General features: G+C 44.6%; 2 protein-coding genes across 2 annotated transcripts; one reads left to right on the forward strand and one right to left on the reverse strand. All coding sequences in view use genetic code 11, as the record gives it.

Annotated features, from left to right (window-relative positions):
- Positions 1 to 328: 328 nt before the first annotated feature.
- Positions 329 to 9,105, reverse strand: EGR_05072 (Zinc transporter 5; the record flags this gene model as incomplete). The annotated part of the gene is made up of 10 exons (XM_024494321.1): positions 329 to 709; positions 1,160 to 1,389; positions 2,001 to 2,283; positions 2,704 to 2,833; positions 4,137 to 4,294; positions 5,665 to 5,903; positions 7,355 to 7,488; positions 8,416 to 8,591; positions 8,676 to 8,873; positions 8,983 to 9,105. 10 exons carry the CDS (start codon positions 9,103 to 9,105, stop codon positions 329 to 331), a joined length of 2,052 nt encoding a protein of 683 aa, XP_024351270.1.
- Positions 9,106 to 12,794: 3,689 nt separating this feature from the next.
- On the forward strand, positions 12,795 to 16,398 carry EGR_05073 (Pre-mRNA cleavage complex 2 protein Pcf11; the record flags this gene model as incomplete). Its single annotated transcript, XM_024494322.1, has 4 exons — positions 12,795 to 12,965; positions 13,456 to 15,408; positions 15,524 to 15,661; positions 15,739 to 16,398. The coding sequence occupies 4 exons, from the start codon at positions 12,795 to 12,797 to the stop codon at positions 16,396 to 16,398; spliced, it is 2,922 nt and encodes a 973-aa protein (XP_024351271.1).
- Between the last annotated feature and the right edge of the window lie 58 nt (positions 16,399 to 16,456).

Below are 16,456 nucleotides of genomic sequence, written 5' to 3' on the forward strand. Positions count from 1 at the left end.
TGGTAGCTACGGTGCCATTCTGACCTAATTTGAATGGTTGTCGTAACCACTTTGCTATGACATTGATTTCGGTTAAATTAACCAAAATTGTAAATTAAACGGCTAGATGAACAAGTGACAAATTTGGCTGTCACGACTTAAGCCGAATTCTCGCAATTATTCCAGTTTGTGACAAAAGTCAATAAGAGACAGCTTCAGCAAGCGAAATCCAAGCAGACATTCACGCTTGACTTTAATCAACTGCATTGAAAGTTATCGGAAGGAGGCTACAAAAGGGAGCCATGGGGGAGAGACATAAAATCAATCTGCAGAGGGAGAGGCAAAGATCTCAAAACTTGACGGTAGTCCAACCGCCACCACCACCGCTGTCACCGCTATGTGTAGTAACAACGACAGGATCTTGGGGGTGAAAGTGGTGGTGGTGTTGGTGATTGTTGGGATATTCCGCAAGACTGGAGCGCGTATGACGTGTAATGGTGTCTGGGTGGAGATCTAGGGCCTCCATGTGCTGGTAAAAGTCGTCCTTCTCCAACTGAATAGTCAGGTGACTTATCTGGTCCAGTTTCAGCACCTCCTTCACTTGGGCCAAAACCAGTTGCTCGGTAGCCTCGGACGCTATACGCAGACGCATTGAGCAGCAAATAGTATTCTCCGTGTTTTGCCAGATGCAAGGGTTCACCACCTCTAGCACCTTATCCACTTGGAGAACCTTCCGAAAAAAGAATAAAATAAGTGATAGACGTGTTAAAAACTTTTTGCCGTAGTTCTTGTGCGTCGATTCCTCGGAGGGGACCATCTGATTTGTGGAGTGAAAACACATCACCAAGGTTTTTCTTTCATGTCCGTTTCTTTTCGGTTCGTTTTTTCCTTCTCCCCTCCCCCTTCACAAAAAGGAGCAAGAGTAACCCTGTTCCAAAAGTTAAAACTTTTGCTTTCAAGAAATTAAAATCAAATTCGAAAAACGGCTTGAAATAAGGCTTTCGTGAAGGCCCCAAGTAGCATTTTTCAGTTAAGAAGGAAAACCAGAAGTTCAACACCTATTTCTTATTCATCACACTGAAATAACTCGGAGGTCTAGCAGCCTCGTAAATCTCGCAAACTGTGTAAGAATGGATGGAGAGACTGAGGATGGGAGGCTAGTCGAGAGGCATGGACTGACCTTCCGCAGGATATGTTTGGGATAGGCAGGGTGATGTTTGGGAGGCGCTCGAAGACCCAACACCAGAAGAGTGTCCTTGACCAACGGCAATGCTGAGTACGTGATGGCGCCAGAGATGAAGAGGGAGCAGATGGGGTCGGCAATGTTCCAACCATAATTGGTGACGAAGAAGGAGCTGGTTATCACACCCACACTGCCTAGAGTATCCGCCAGCACGTGCAAATAAACGCCTACAGATGGAGAGGAAATCAGCATGTAGTTTGGAGATGCCCGCAATCCCAGAAATACGTTTCTGTTCGATGTTCTAGAGGTTCCAATTGATGGCTAGGCCTCCATATTTCTAGCGAGTCGTGCTCTCGCTCAGCCCCGCCTGACAGCTCCATTTCCACCAGAGGTATATCCTAGCTCTGCTATTAAATACGCTTGACTGCGACCACAGGGACGCAACTCCAAGCCAGGGTCATTTTCCGGCAGTCTCTGCTCCAGAGTCACTAGGCCCATGCACACAGACCGCACCTCCCTCGCACATTCATTGCGTCAGTCAATAGACATTCGCTCCGAAGTCCTTACCTATCACTTACCTAGTTGGAGGCCCCGGTAGGACCCAGGAGCTCGGTCATGGAAAATCCAAGCCGTAAAATCGGCGGCTCAGTTTGTAACAGATGCCGATGTATTTTACAATTAGTGGCAGCCCGGTTCAGCTGGAAGACCCTGGGATTCTATCTCTGTCATTAGACTTTCTCCCAAGTTTATCATGTGAACTTTACTGTTAGCGGTGGAAGATGACAGATGCCAGAGGTTGTCATTTTGACGTGAGAAGAAAGAGAGTAATCTTACTCACCCCTGAGATTGCTGTCCCCCGAGGCGTCCTCGTGGTCAACCGCGAGGGCGTCGTGGGCATCGGAAAGGCCGTTGGAGCAAGGAAGCACTATCACCTTAGCCTCCACTGCGCTCTTTTCGCCACCCGGCCCATGCGAGTGACCGTGGCTGCCATGCGAATGGTCGTGACACCCTCCACTGTGGGAGTGACCATGACCGCCGCCACCACCACTGCCGTGGGAGTGCGTGTGTCCCAGGGCGAATATGCCCACTAGGTTCACTAGCAGACCACCAATTGATACCGCCTGGAGGGGGAGGGGAGAGATAAGGAGTGCTCTAGCGTGTTAATCCCGCTGGTGAGTCAAGAGGGACTGAGTAAATCTGAAAGCGCTTTAGGTCAAACTACCTTAAAATCCATTAAATAGTGGAATCTTTTGTCGTAATTTGATCCTCATCTAATGCCTACTCTCATGTGTTCAAGTAGCATCCAGATTACGGAGTATTCTATAGCGTTACACCCTCTACCCAGTTTTTGAGGGCTTCTGATCATGCTATCCGTGATTTTAAGCCTTCCGATGTTTCTTTAATTCTACAAAGAGTTACCAATGGATATCTGAGACAATAATATCAGCCTGTGAGAGGTCCCAAAACCTTACAGAGAAAGCTTTTAGAAAACAAAATCTAAAGGCAATACAGGATTGATGGCATATCCGGACAGCGCTTACCATAAGCCGATCAGTATTGATGTCTGGAGGTTGGTGAACCCGCTTAAGTGCGTTGAGAAAGATGGAGACAGAGACAACCATTAGAGCGAGGGAGTTGATGAAACCGGACAGAATTTCGGCTCGATGGTACCTACACCGAGAGAGTTTAAAGCCCACAGTTACTCTGTGGTTCACAAGGCGGTCCGATCATGAAACACCTATCTTCAACCGACAAGTACCGTCTACAGACTCAATTAGCACTACTCCACGGGATATAAAAAGGAAACACACTTCTCCCACACTCTAAAAGATTTCAGGAAGGTGTAGGGCTCTAAGACCGCATTTGAAACCAAATGAGTCGTGTCAAAAACTGTGTTTGTAGTCGACGCGCTTTCAAAGTTGTCGCACAAAAAATTTAGTATGTATGAACTTCGAAGTAGATTTGTCGGTTACCGCTTTGAATACTTCTAAGGACGTTAAAACATTGACCGAAACCATTACCGGATGAAATGATGGTGAAAAAGATAGTTGTAAAAAGAAGGCAAACTAGTAATTACGGAGCGTCCAAGATCCTAAGCCTGCGCAACAGTGGCGGGCATGAGGTCCAATGGTACGCAAATCATGATTAATCAAGAAAGCAAACTAAAAGGACCAGCTCAATGCAAGGGAATTCGGTGGCCAAAATCCAACTACGGCTTCTGTGTTTCATAAGCCTTTGTAATCGTCAAAAGCCAGCACAGTCCATGCAAATGCTTCCACAGGAAGTCATTAGTAATTTTGGGCAATTGTTGTTCAATTGATGTCATCTCCTGACAAGTAATGGTTATCATTCTATTCAAGCCTGAAGCAGCTCCATGGAAGAGAGGGATGAAGGGCGAGCTAAGCAACAACCGCATCAATGGGGGCACTTTATCTACACTTTAGATACTCATGGATGAATATTTCTCAAACGTGTGTAATTAAAATTATTTTAAGGTGAAACACCTTACATATTAGCATAACTCCCACCACGACTCTAGTCAGGACTTTTAAGCAGGCCGGAAGAGAAAAAGGGAAAGAGCATCCGGAATCGCATCCACAAAAATGGCCAATCGTGTTTTTAAAACAAAAGACATACTAGGAGCCTACTTGAAATTAAGAGCAGATTTTGCCATAAACTGGACAACTAAGGGATTACAATTAGTCTTCATGTGGTAGAGCTCACACCTGCTCGTGTTTGGTCAAATGCTTGCCACATAGTAGTCCGATGGACATTAAGTCTTGCCAGCGCATCAGTCAAAGACAAATGGGATAAAAAGTGACTTATAGTTAGGTGAAAATAAGACCAGATTTTAGCATGAAACTCCCAATTACAAACTGAGTAGGACGCGTACGTGGAATAGTTTGGATGCATCCGCTATCGGAGCTTCCTTCAAGACTGTGAGACAGTTCAACAGAGAAAGAATGAAACGCACCCATAGGAGTAGATACGGGTGGGTTTCCAGCGGCCCACCACAGAGGCGTAGAGGCCCATTACCAGGGCAGCACAATCGAAAAGCATGTGGAAGCCATCCGAAATGAGGCCAAGACTATTGGTCCACACACCGTAGAAGAGCTCAATGAAGGTGAAAGACTAGGTGAAGACAGGAAGAGAAGGTGAGGATGAAGATTGTGGTCGTTTTGTTAGACGCACGTGCAAGATGAGTTACCAAAGTCCTGGTCAATATACCTTGGGACTGCCAAAACCGTACCTGTTGATTCACCGATCAAAAAATTCATGTACTTTTCAGTCATTACCTAAAATTGTGCGTAGTAGTTCCATACCCACACAAATCTGTACGTCCATGCTATACAAAGGTTCTTGAAGACTCTAGGTTCACCTGATGCGGCCATTTGAAAAGCAAATATCCCAAACAAAGGACACCCTACAGAAAAACGCTTAAACTCAACTTCTGAACAATAATAGATGTTGTCAAATGAAAGGTTCAGTGGGACAGATGGGATTGTTTTGAAATGTTGAGGCCTTCGTTGAGGAACCCTTGTCAAAATACGACAATCAGTTCAATGGGAGAGGTAGAATCTGAGCATCTTCATAGTGTACGCGAATTGTAGACCAGTAAATCAGTTGATAGTGCTCCAAAAAGTCAACACTTAACCAACATAGAATAGTACGGTGTTACTTTGATCCATATGCACGCCATGAATCCACCTTGTAGATTAATCCAAACAAATCTTGGAGGCTTGTATTACGAATGCCAGCGGAGATGTACCGAAGCACGACAGAGATGATTGCATTGGAAGAAAAACTATTAAAATCTTGTGTTACATCCATCCGATCCCTAGCATTCTCCCTTTAATCACACTCCAATTCCATCAGCAGTGCTACAGTATGACGATGCCTTAATTGTATAAGTGAATGCATGTTTCTCAGTATTCCCTTCAGATTCAGCCTCCACAACGACGGTAGGCAGACAATGCTACGATTTGACCTCCACCACGGTGGCGTGGGATTCTACTCATGTTACCGATGTCAACATTTCTGTAACCATTCACGTGCTTACGATAAAGCTACCCTGAAAATCATATGCCGTGCAACGAGTTTTGGTCACTGAAATTTCGTGGGTGCCTTTCAGTCTCCTATGATTCAGTTCCAAACATTCTTCACCACTGGTCTTCCACACATGAAAACTCATACGGTTACTCACGGGCCGGTGTGTCTTACAACGTCTTCAGTGATTACTAAGGGTTACCTCGGGAGGAATTTCACGTACAGTTGGCAGTTTACAAATGATATGCGGCAACAGAAGTAAAATCAAATCCACCTTCACATCATATCAACACTTGGTGAGAGAGAAAGAAATAGTTCGTTGATATGGGGCACAAAATTAAGATGTAAGTCTACGTAACGCCCAGTAAAATCCCAGGCATTCTTCTGTGGAAATAGAGCAGAGCCAGTTTCAGTATAGACGCACATAGTGGAAGAGACTGATGGAGGAAGCTCACCAAATTGAGGCAGAGGAAGACAAATATGCGGAATGAGGCACGATCGGCGGTGACCTGTCTTAATATAGCAACTGCGTGGTAGGTGAGGCTCAGTCCCTCGCCACCGCCGACAGCACTGGAAGGCGTCACTTGGGGCATGTAGAGCGGCAGACCAGCGGGTGAGAAACCCACGAAGCGTCGACTGTTGTAGAACCGGCCGCCTCCGTTCTCCAAGCTTGTTCGGTTCAACAGAGTGGAGGCTGTGATAGAAGGTAGGCTCAATTAGACTCTAGGCCTATTAAAACTCGGGTTCCATAAATTCGAACTCCTTTCAATATCAGGCCGTTCTGCGTCTACAACAATGAATGGCTGCGAGTTCGAAATCGCAGAAACTTACTGAATGTATAAATGTATACTTTAAGAATTCACAAGGATTTGTATCACCTCATGCCTTCATTTTAAATGGAATTTAGGATCTAAGACTCGGTTGAGGTCACCAGTACAGTAAATTGTAACCTTAAGTTTTCGAGGTCGAGTGTTTGAGTGTGCCGGTTTGCGGAAAAACGGCTTACTTCAAGCCCTTTTCGTCTAAAATGCATAAGCCTTGAAAACACTCCACTGATTCCACCCAAAGTTTAGCTGTCAAATGAAAACAAGGGTTAAAAATTCTCTTGAACAACTAGCTGTTCAAGATCATATGGCTGAAGTTTGGTGTTGGAGGTACTGGTCTCATAAATTTCGACTGTACTTTTTCCAGATGGGGATTATATGGGTTTTAAACTATGAAAACTCACGTAATGCAGTTATTGCGTCTACAAAGTGGATAAATTCTAACAACACCTGCTATTTCCACTCGATCACGAAGTGTCAATTGCGCGTCAAATTTCTTATCATTGTGAACTATCTCCTTTATAATCCCAAATCAAGTATCAAGATCAAAGGTTTAGGCACTCACGCCTGTGCTCGAACATTCGCTCAAATTAAGACGACCGTGTTTCAGAATACACCCTGTTCCAACACCCAAATGTAGCCATGATGCCATCTTATCAAGTACTAACCTCGTTTTATCATCAGAATTTACCCTCGGTTTCTTGCACTATGACCCCAGACGTAGGCAAACTACAGTAGTGCTCTGCATCTGCTAAGCCAGCATATTTGCTTTGGGACTTTCAGCCTACTCAGGCGACAGTACATATGCTTTCAGCGTATGCAAGATAGGTGATAGCAGAACGGTGCGCCTTTTGTAGTGGAATGTCATCCCAGGATAGCCGAATTCTGTATAAACCGCAATTGCAGCCGGCTTGCTAGAAGGAATTAATCACGTAATACGCACCATCTCACCTTCAAAGTTGTCAATACGAATATACAAACATAAAAGCAGTGTAAAAGGCCTTCAGATTTAAAAGCACAAGAGGTGTATCTACTGGATTGTTGAAAAATCATACTTTCTTTCAAACGTAGACTGTCCCCTTAAAGACACAAACAGCGGCAACAGAAAAGGAATTTTGGAATGATTTCCAACTAATATAAGCAGAGCATGCATTTCTGCACGTTGGCATGGAAAACTACCGGACAAGATGTTATGGCAAGTAGTTCACCACAGAACGCTAGTTCGTCAATGTTCAGTCGATCCCAGCCATTAGCATTTATGGGCTTATTAGTGACGCAAAACTAGAAAAAAGGATATTTGCAAGGGGATCAAGAAACCCACCGTAGAGAAAGGCCATCAAGCTGATGATTGCACCAGTGGAGAGATGGTGGACGGGCCTGGCCGAAGGAGACTCGGGCATGATAGTGTCTACATGCCCACCCACGGCCGAAGTTACCGAACCGTTGATGCAAGCGCTGAGAGACGAAAGGAAAGATGGGGGAATGTGGCGGATCTTAACACTTGCGGCGGATAGGGGACGAGATTTTCAAGCGGCCTTTCCAGGGGTTAAAAGGCGTGGTGAAATAAGTGCAGTTTACTAACTTTCACCCAGCTTCCTGCTTCAGTGCTGCGTCAAAGCGCTCCTTAAACTACTCAGCTTCAACTTAAAGAAGCTAAAGAAAAGCACGATCATAGTGGATGGTGAAGCTTGCAAGAACTATTTTCTATGGTGACAACAAGAGGATTCAACCACCGCTTACCCATTTTTTTCTGCAAAAAGCACTCTTCAATCCGTCCAACAAATTAATTTTGATAGGATATAAAGACGGGCTTACTGACCACCACGGTAGCCAGGGAAATTAATGAAAGGATAATCGTAAATAATGAGACTTTAGAAAAGGGGTTCCAACTAAGATGGTGTTAAAATCTAGTAAGCCAGAGCACTCTTTTAAGCCCAGTAAGCCCGTTATTTTCAGTGGATCATAAAAAGGTTCCTCAACCACGAGAATGACTGCAAAGGGTTATAAGGAAGCCACCGCAAAGAACGGTCTTCCACTGTGAGAGAAACAGGAGAGCTCAAGGAATGAGTACTGAACTCCTAGCTTTTGAGATGATGAAACACACTCGTCGATTCAAAATCATAATATTTAAGGGAGTTAAGGCAACAATCGTCATAAGTGATAGAGCATTCAGGAATGGGCTTTCCGTAGTGGAAGCAGAAAAGTATGATGAATGCTTACTTTGTTTCATACTTAACTTCACTCTTTTAACAACTCAAGAAATCCAGAAAGACAATTTCTGATAAGTTTCCTATTTGCAAAGTAGTCTAGATGTTAATGAAACGGTCGAAAGGATAGTAATATCAAGAGAGAACGGAGTAAGGTACACAGATTGTTACCTACCTGATGAAGAACGCAGCCAGCACCAGACAGGGATAGGAAACCTTCTGTGGAGAGTGAGGTCCCACCTTTTTGACCATAAACTCGGAGAAGTAGAAGTCTGCTACGAATACGAGCACCACAAGTGCTGTTGTCGAGAAGCCATAGAAGTAGCTGAACTCACTGACCGGTATGTCCAACTAGAAATAAAGGCGAAATGGGGTGTAAACAAGATAGCCTGTGACGCATTTAACAGACCTTTTTCTCACCACCTCCATACACACCTGAGGTGGCTCACTATGGATGAAGACAGTCCCCAGGAGGGCTGCCGAGAAAATAAGCACGAGGATGACACCAACGGAAGTGCAGGTGGAGAGTGTGTGGAGTCGCTTCGCCCCACCTATTGAAGCCGCGAGACCACGTGCTGCAGAATTGAAACCCGCTTCGGTGCAAGCCGAGATCAAAAGGAGAACAGCACCCGTCTTAGAAGGAGACAAGAGAAGGGAAGAAGCTTTCGATAGTTATGCAGATCTCTAAGAGCAGTTACGGGTGGGGAAAAAACATTGAGAATATCTGTTTTTGAAATCTTACCTTGTGATCGGAGAGTCCTAGGTGGATAAAGAGTTCGTAAATCCTATGGATCAAAAGGCTTTTGTGCACGCCCTCAGCTATGCAAAGAAAGTTAAGGAGGGCAAATAATGAGCCCCAAAACATAAAGAGAAGAGGATGAGCAGGAAAAAAAGGATACGATGATCAGAAACTGAATCCTTCACATCATGGTCAAAAAAGACTATAGATACCACACCGAGAATAAAGAAGAAAACCCCCCTGGACTAAAAGCCAAATAAGTAGAGATTTTGTACCTACTTTGGCGGACGAAACAGACCTAATAAACAAGGTGCCCAACAGAGCTATTATTGCAATATCACCGTGTTCATATAAGAGGATGAACCTATAGATAGGTAAACATAAGGAAACATACCGAAACGGTCCACAGAGAATGAGTCCCGTTATCCACATAATATCTAGCACAATACGTATAGTTGCGTGGCGCAGAATCCTTAAGTACTGAAGACAAATATGCACTAATACTACACAAATAGGCTACCAAGCTTTTTGAGAGAGGTCCGTGTCCGTGCAAAGGCTTCTGTAGCGTGAACAATACAACAGCGCACCTTGAAATATAATAGATATTACCAGCTTACAGTGCTTTAAATACCAGAAGATATGTGAGAGTGTGAAATCCTTTCAGAATATCATAAATAGCAAAATAGCAAAACGCCTTTGAAAGCTTAATCAAGCAAAATAAAGCCCAATATAGCCTGATTCTAGGAAAGCAACGCCTTATAACTTAATCCGGTTTACTGATTGTGGTTCCTAATGTCGTCTCTCGAGTCGAGATGCATACTTTCAGGGTAAAGCCACCACTTATTTGAGCGTGGCACCTACGCCGGCACTTGGCGCTGATTGGTAAATACTGGGTCAGTGTGACCATTTGGGTCTGTTGGCTCACTTTAGCCTGATGCCTGAGTGGCTTGAATTTTTTTGCTTCTGGGTGTATATAGGATATAAGGCATCTCCATGACTGCTTTTTCGTCCATTCGTACAGCAGTCACAAACTACAAATTCACAAATTTTTGTCAAAACCACAATCAAACAATGGATGCGCAGATAAATAGAACTGAATAGGACAAATCTGTCGACAGAAAAGTCCGCTGTTGATAGTTTAAAATTCCTAAATTTGGACGTGGTGCTTAGCCTTTTCCCAAGCAAAGAAGAGCTCCTGCTAAACAACCCATCTTAATGATAAGAGGACCGAAATTTGCAGACGCGTTGATTTGGCCACTAGTTTTTCCCTTAAGTACCTTTTATGCTTCGGCATATTAGCTGCAGACATCTTAAACATAGCTGAATTTCATATGCAAAGGTGGGTACGAAGACTTTTTAATCACAAAATTGCACAAGCAAATAAAATGAAGAAACCACGACTTTGAACTTATATAGCTGTGGTACACCTGGACTTCGCTGAAAATGAAAGAAGGCATGATACTCGGGTAGAATATATATATATTCAGCACAGAGGAGGTATTTGGGCTACTGGCATAACTCAGAGGCCAGCCCACCCGGAGCAATACAAAGACCAAGCCAAAAGTGGCGACTCGCCAATACCAACCATCTTATTACAATACAGCTGTGCAGCTCCCAGAGTCCCTCGAAGACAAAAGTGGACAAAATGCTCGGCAGAGTATGTGTTGTTGACCTTGAAATAACTTAGGAGCTACTGGCAAGGCCCAAAGCCCAAGCTGCCCAGTGAAGGCACTGTGCCGGAGCCTCTAATTGCCCCATTACCGAAATTGGGAGTTAAAAAACAAAATAATATTACATAGATGCTATGATGCGATATTATTCTTGTTTTCGCAATTGAAGATGACACACAACATGTGGACTAATAGTGTGTGACCACAATGTTTTGACAGTTGCTTTACTGCTGCGAATTATGCTTCCACTTGGTGGCATGGCTTACGGGTCATGCTAGTAGCACCTACATATCTGTGTCAGTAATATATTTTCTGTCACAGCACTATGACTTCAGAAAAGGCTTGAGGAAAGGTTCTACATAGTATTAATTATTAACATCATATAACACAAATCGGTATAATTCTCATTGAATTTAGTGCCAACGAGACGTTGGATATAGTCAGTCCGGCGTTTAAAGCCTGTTTTAGTAAATAAATTATTTTGTAAGTGTGACAGCAACCCACCCCTTCAAAGCATTGCAGCTCTTTATCTGCATTTGTTTCGGATACTTTTTGTCGTTACAGCCAAAATCATCAGAGGATTTTCCTGTACATCAGGAATCACTATCACAAATTTGACTAATGTCACCAGAACTAGGGTTTTCAGAACTTTGCTTCACCATTTGGTAAAAACAATGATTTAGGTTTACAAGCAAATTGCAGGAAACGAGAATGATCAAAATTTTTAGTTGTTTATGTGCCAAAAATAATAAATCGAATTTCTGTGAAAATTTTGATGACTGGTCTTCTGGACAGTAATGAAACTGTTCGTGTGCGTATAAATAATAATTAGGAAATAAAGGTGTATCACAACTTGTCGTTGGGATCACTTTATATTGCTATGCAAGTGTAATGAAACGGTATTCTCCGTTTGTATACTTAACTATTTAAGATCTTCAGCTCCCTTAATTCCGTCTCTTCCTTGACAGTGTTGTCAGAGAGTCATGTCCATACCCCTCTGTTCCTCTCTAGACTAATATGGTTTATTCTAACTTCAGGGAAGTGGGGGAACTCTACATTGGTGAAAGAACGACGATCATCCTTATTTCTACAGCTGATTTCCACATCTTAACGTCACGGTAGGAGGACATCAACCGTGAAAATCTAATAGTGTAGAAACTCATAAAGGGGTAGTTATTTGGTCCACATCCACTTTTGACAATAGCCTCAATCTCGTGTTCAAATATTCTCTTTTGGCACTTTACAGTTTCCACAAGTACGCGCAATTATATATGATCAATTTGAGTAGTCTACTATGGAGCTACCTTCAGCACTTTTCTAAAGGTATACCTAATGGGAAAGCAATTGACAGCCTTTTTGTACCCTAAAAGTCTTATCAAACCTGATAGAATGACTAAGCAGCCTTAAAACAAGCGTAAGACGACAACGATAGGACTTGGCATATTAGCTCCACAGCGCTACTTTATAATGCCTTTAACTGAATAACTGCTTCTAGGCACATGTACTTAAAGATAGTGATTTGTGAATTAAGTGCATTTTTCGCTAGGCATCCGGTACCATTAGGTGTTACCAAGCTAATGACTCCTTTCTCTTTCAATAAAATCTGCACATGGAATGAGAATCCGGTTTCAATGAAATCGACTGGATGCAGCACTGCCGCTTCAATTAAATACCCTTTAGCTACCATTACAACTTAGTTACTATTATTTTTGACTACCTGCTGGTTTTAAAAGCATAGCAACGTTGTAATGGTTGACGAAGAAGACTGACTAAAGTGTATCACAGCCGACAATTACTGAAGAAGGAAGCCACGAGTGACTAAGTGTTAATTGACAGTTCCTCTAACAAAGTGAACTCTAATGCTACTAAAATTACAGCTACTATAGTTTAAATGGCTTTTTCTGCTAATATACATCCTTCTGCACTGTCAAAACGTATTTTAAATTCGGGAATCAGGACATCACTTCAGGGATCGTGTCGGCAGATCCCTACAACAGTATGCAACAAAACTAAATAATAACTAGCCATTGATTTTTAGGGAGGTTTACTCTTTTTTCACCACATTTGCAAAAGTAACATATTCCATTTGAAGTTGTTTGATTACTCCGCCAGGATAAGCCGCCACTCGCGAAGTCATTTGTACCTATGCTCTCTGAAGCGCAGGAGGTTCTGAGACAGTTCCGTCAAGGTTTGAGTGGTTTGAGGGAAAATGATAAAACGAAAATAAATAAGCTGACATTCTTGGCCAGGGACCACGTCCATATTCCAGGATTCCCGCAAAGTGTGGCCGAGGCTACTGTTCGTCATGTGTATGAGGTTCGTTCACATAGCACTATGCTTTTGCAGTTGCTGCTGCTTCGCGCCACCTCAGTTTTTTTCGTGCAGTAATGTGGTATTGGTTTTTGAGTAACTTTTGTTCCTGGAGTTGGCCTCCTATTCTACACGTTTATGCAACCACTAATGGTTGCTATCGCACATACTTTACACTAAATGGCGTTCACCTTTACTACGTTGTTGTTTTCATATTCATGCTTTCTCGTCGTAGTAGGTAAGTCGTTCAAGGTGCCTACTTAACCACTCAAATATGTTATTCAATTTGCCTCTTTATTTGTCTGGTTTCAACCGCTTCTTTAACCATTTCTTCTAGATACCCGCAAATTACAAATTGCTCGGATTGTACGTGATAGACTCGATTGTGAAGAATGTCGATGTTCCTTATCGCAAGTTATTCACCGACCCAATCGTACCGCTATTCGTGCATTCTTTTCAGATGGTAGCTCTCTCTTCGGTTTATCCACCGTCTTAGATCCGTGACGAAGCCACGAGGAAACGGCTTTTCAATCTTCGAACCACTTGGAAGGATATATTTCCTTTTTCAAAGATGCGAAGCCTCGACATTCAAGTTCGTGAACACGATCCGGCTTGGCCTCTCATTCCTAAAGATGAGACTCAAGCATCAAATCGGATTCCTTCCGTGCCAAAAATCTCACCGGCGAAAATTAGTAACAAACCGCTTCCCGTTGCTACCAGCCAGTTGACGATTCCCGTTACGGAGGCCGTGATAGCAGAAGCTCGTGATCCTCGACGCAACAAAAAACGAAAATCTCCTCAACATGAATGCACCGAGAGTAGCTTTCTCATCGATCGCGATGGTAATCGAAAGATGGAGTCGATTGCTCGCAAACATGGAAAGGTGGAAGAGGAAGCGGAAAGGCAAGCATCTAAGAAACCCAGAACGCTGTTTAGTTTGGAAGACCAAGACATGCGTTCAGTTCCGCGTGATCGACCATCCTCGCCCAAACTTCCTGAACACGGCAAGTACCAGGACATCGATATGCGAGTAGGCGGGGCCTCACAGTCGTCCATGCCTCGTGGTGGTCCTCGTCTACCACCCTCAAGCCCACATCCAATGGCTCATTCTACCACCGTGGACTCTGTGCACCTACCTCGTGTCGCCTCTTCTGAGTGCCTGCCGCATAGAAACCCACCATCAATGCATCCACGTCCACCTATGCATGGACCTCCTTCTCACTTCCATCGAGTTGGACCCCAAATGGCTCCGCATCGTCCAAGTCCGGAGCATTCACTTCCTCCACCACCCCCAACAGTGTTTAACCGACCTCACAGCGTTCCTCCTATCCGAGGACCCATATGGAGCGTGGAAATCGATGGGCTTTCCGATATGATAAATATCGGTATTGATCCTCGTATGTTGTCACGAGTGCCGAATCCGAAAACCGCGCGGCAGATAACCGTCGATGGTAGGCAGTATCCTCTGCTACTGGATCGAGTTCAACCGCTCATTGAGGTGGAGGACCAACTTCATGCTGTGCGTTTCCGGTGCGACAGCCTTGCTTTCATCATCGATCATCAACGTTTTGTGATTCCTGGCACGGGCTATACCAGGATAAGGGCGGCAGGACGTGAACGAATAGCTTACCTGGGCGGTCCCGGTCACGAACTTGTTATCGACGGTCGACCTCATACAATTCCTTTCAATTCTCACTATGCGACCATTAATATAGATCACCAGACTGTATCGGTTATGTACGCCTGTGAGTTCCCACAAGATGTCAATGTTCTTCCCGCAATCCCCCCGAAAATTCTCGACTGGGCCTATCGAGGTCTGTTCGGCTCTCCCGGGAGCCTTCATCTAGCTCCTCGGAATCCTCTAGTGGAATTGGAACGTCAGTCTGAAGGTCGCTCAGATCCCACTCGTGGCGATCAACAGAGTACTGCGCGTAATCGTCAGCCACAAATTACTCAGAGGCCAACAGCGCCGGAGGAGAAACGTGTCCAAGAGAGGAATCCTGGAGCTCCTAAGGAAGGTGTCTCCTCTTCCGCCAACACTGCCGCTACCTCACAAATTAATGTTCAGGAACTGCTGCAGAAACTCATAGCAGCCGGTATTGTAGCCAAACCGGACTCTCTGCCCAGCCTGAAGGAGTACAATTGGGAAAAGTTCCGCCAACCCTTCACTCCGGAAATTGACATCCTGTACAGCGGTTTTCAGTGTGTTCAATGTGGGGTGCGGTTTGAGAGTGAGACCTCGTCGGACTTTGTTAGCCATCTGGACTACCACTATATGAAGAATTCGGCTGAACACCAGGAACACCGTAGCAGAGCCTTTTATCAAGACTCGCATTGTTGGCTGCTCAGTGAAATGATCAACGAGGGAGCGCCACGGTTCACCGCGCCAGCAAACACCACCGAGAGGGAGGAAGTGAGGTGTCCATCCTTCGCGGATGAAAAGCTTAACGTATGTAGTTTATTTTTCAATCTTTATCATATTTCGTTCCTTTCGGTCTATCTTTTGCTTATGTGATAGCAGCTTGGGACTGCAAACTTGTCTGTAATCCTATCTCCTTTAATAGGAATGCGCGGTGTGTGGCTATAAGTTTGACAAGGTATTCGACCGTGAAGAGGGCGAATGGATGTTGCAGGGTGCCGTCATCGAAAATGGCAGGGCGTACCATCCGATATGCTTGGAGGATGCAGGAAAGCAGTTTCCGGTGAGCCTCTTGAGACCCTTTTGGGAGATAGAGTGCACGCTCTTGACATTCTCTCATTTGTTCCTTTTTTTGGCTAGGTGGAGACTGCAGCACCGGTTGCAGGGAGCTCTGCTTCTCACGACGTGTTAAAGGAGGCGAAGATGGAGCAGCAACAAGGGGAAGAGCGGGCGACAGCATGCAGTTCCGTGAGTCCTGCGCCTTCTACTTCGCAGCTCTCTGTACTGATAAAATCCGAGCCCCATATAATAGAAACAAAAAATGCCATAGACACATTGAATTTTTCCTCTTCTCGCGACGCATCTGATCGACTTCCGTCGTCGTCGTCGTGTCCAGTGCTAAGCGAGATTACCAATGTGAAGCGGGAAGAGGAGGAGGAGGAGGAGGAGGAGGTGAAAGCGGGGGAAGCGAAGGGGGAGCCAGCCACGCTGTCGCTGCTGCTGCCACCGTCAAGCATCCCAGCAGCGCCTGCTAAGTGTGAACCGTGTCAAGAGGAGCTGGAAGCAAATTTAGGTGCAAATAGCTCGCCAGTGGTTAATATTCCCGGTCTTTCGCCGACGGCTAGCTTGGGTATTAGTAGTTGCGAGGATGATTTAACCACTGGGGGATTGGAAGGCGGTGACGGTGGCAGTGGTGATGGTGTTGGTGTCGGTGATCCCTTAGTAACGCCCGCTAGTATCTCCTCAAACCCATTGGCAGTCTTACAGGCAGTCTTAAGAGGCAAGGCGGCAATTCCTTAGTGTAAAAAGGGGCGTAAAGGCTACGTAGACCGCAAATCTGTACATACGAACAATTATT

This window comes from Echinococcus granulosus (assembly GCF_000524195.1).
Source record: "Echinococcus granulosus chromosome Unknown EG_S00035, whole genome shotgun sequence".
NCBI lineage: Eukaryota > Metazoa > Platyhelminthes > Cestoda > Cyclophyllidea > Taeniidae > Echinococcus > Echinococcus granulosus.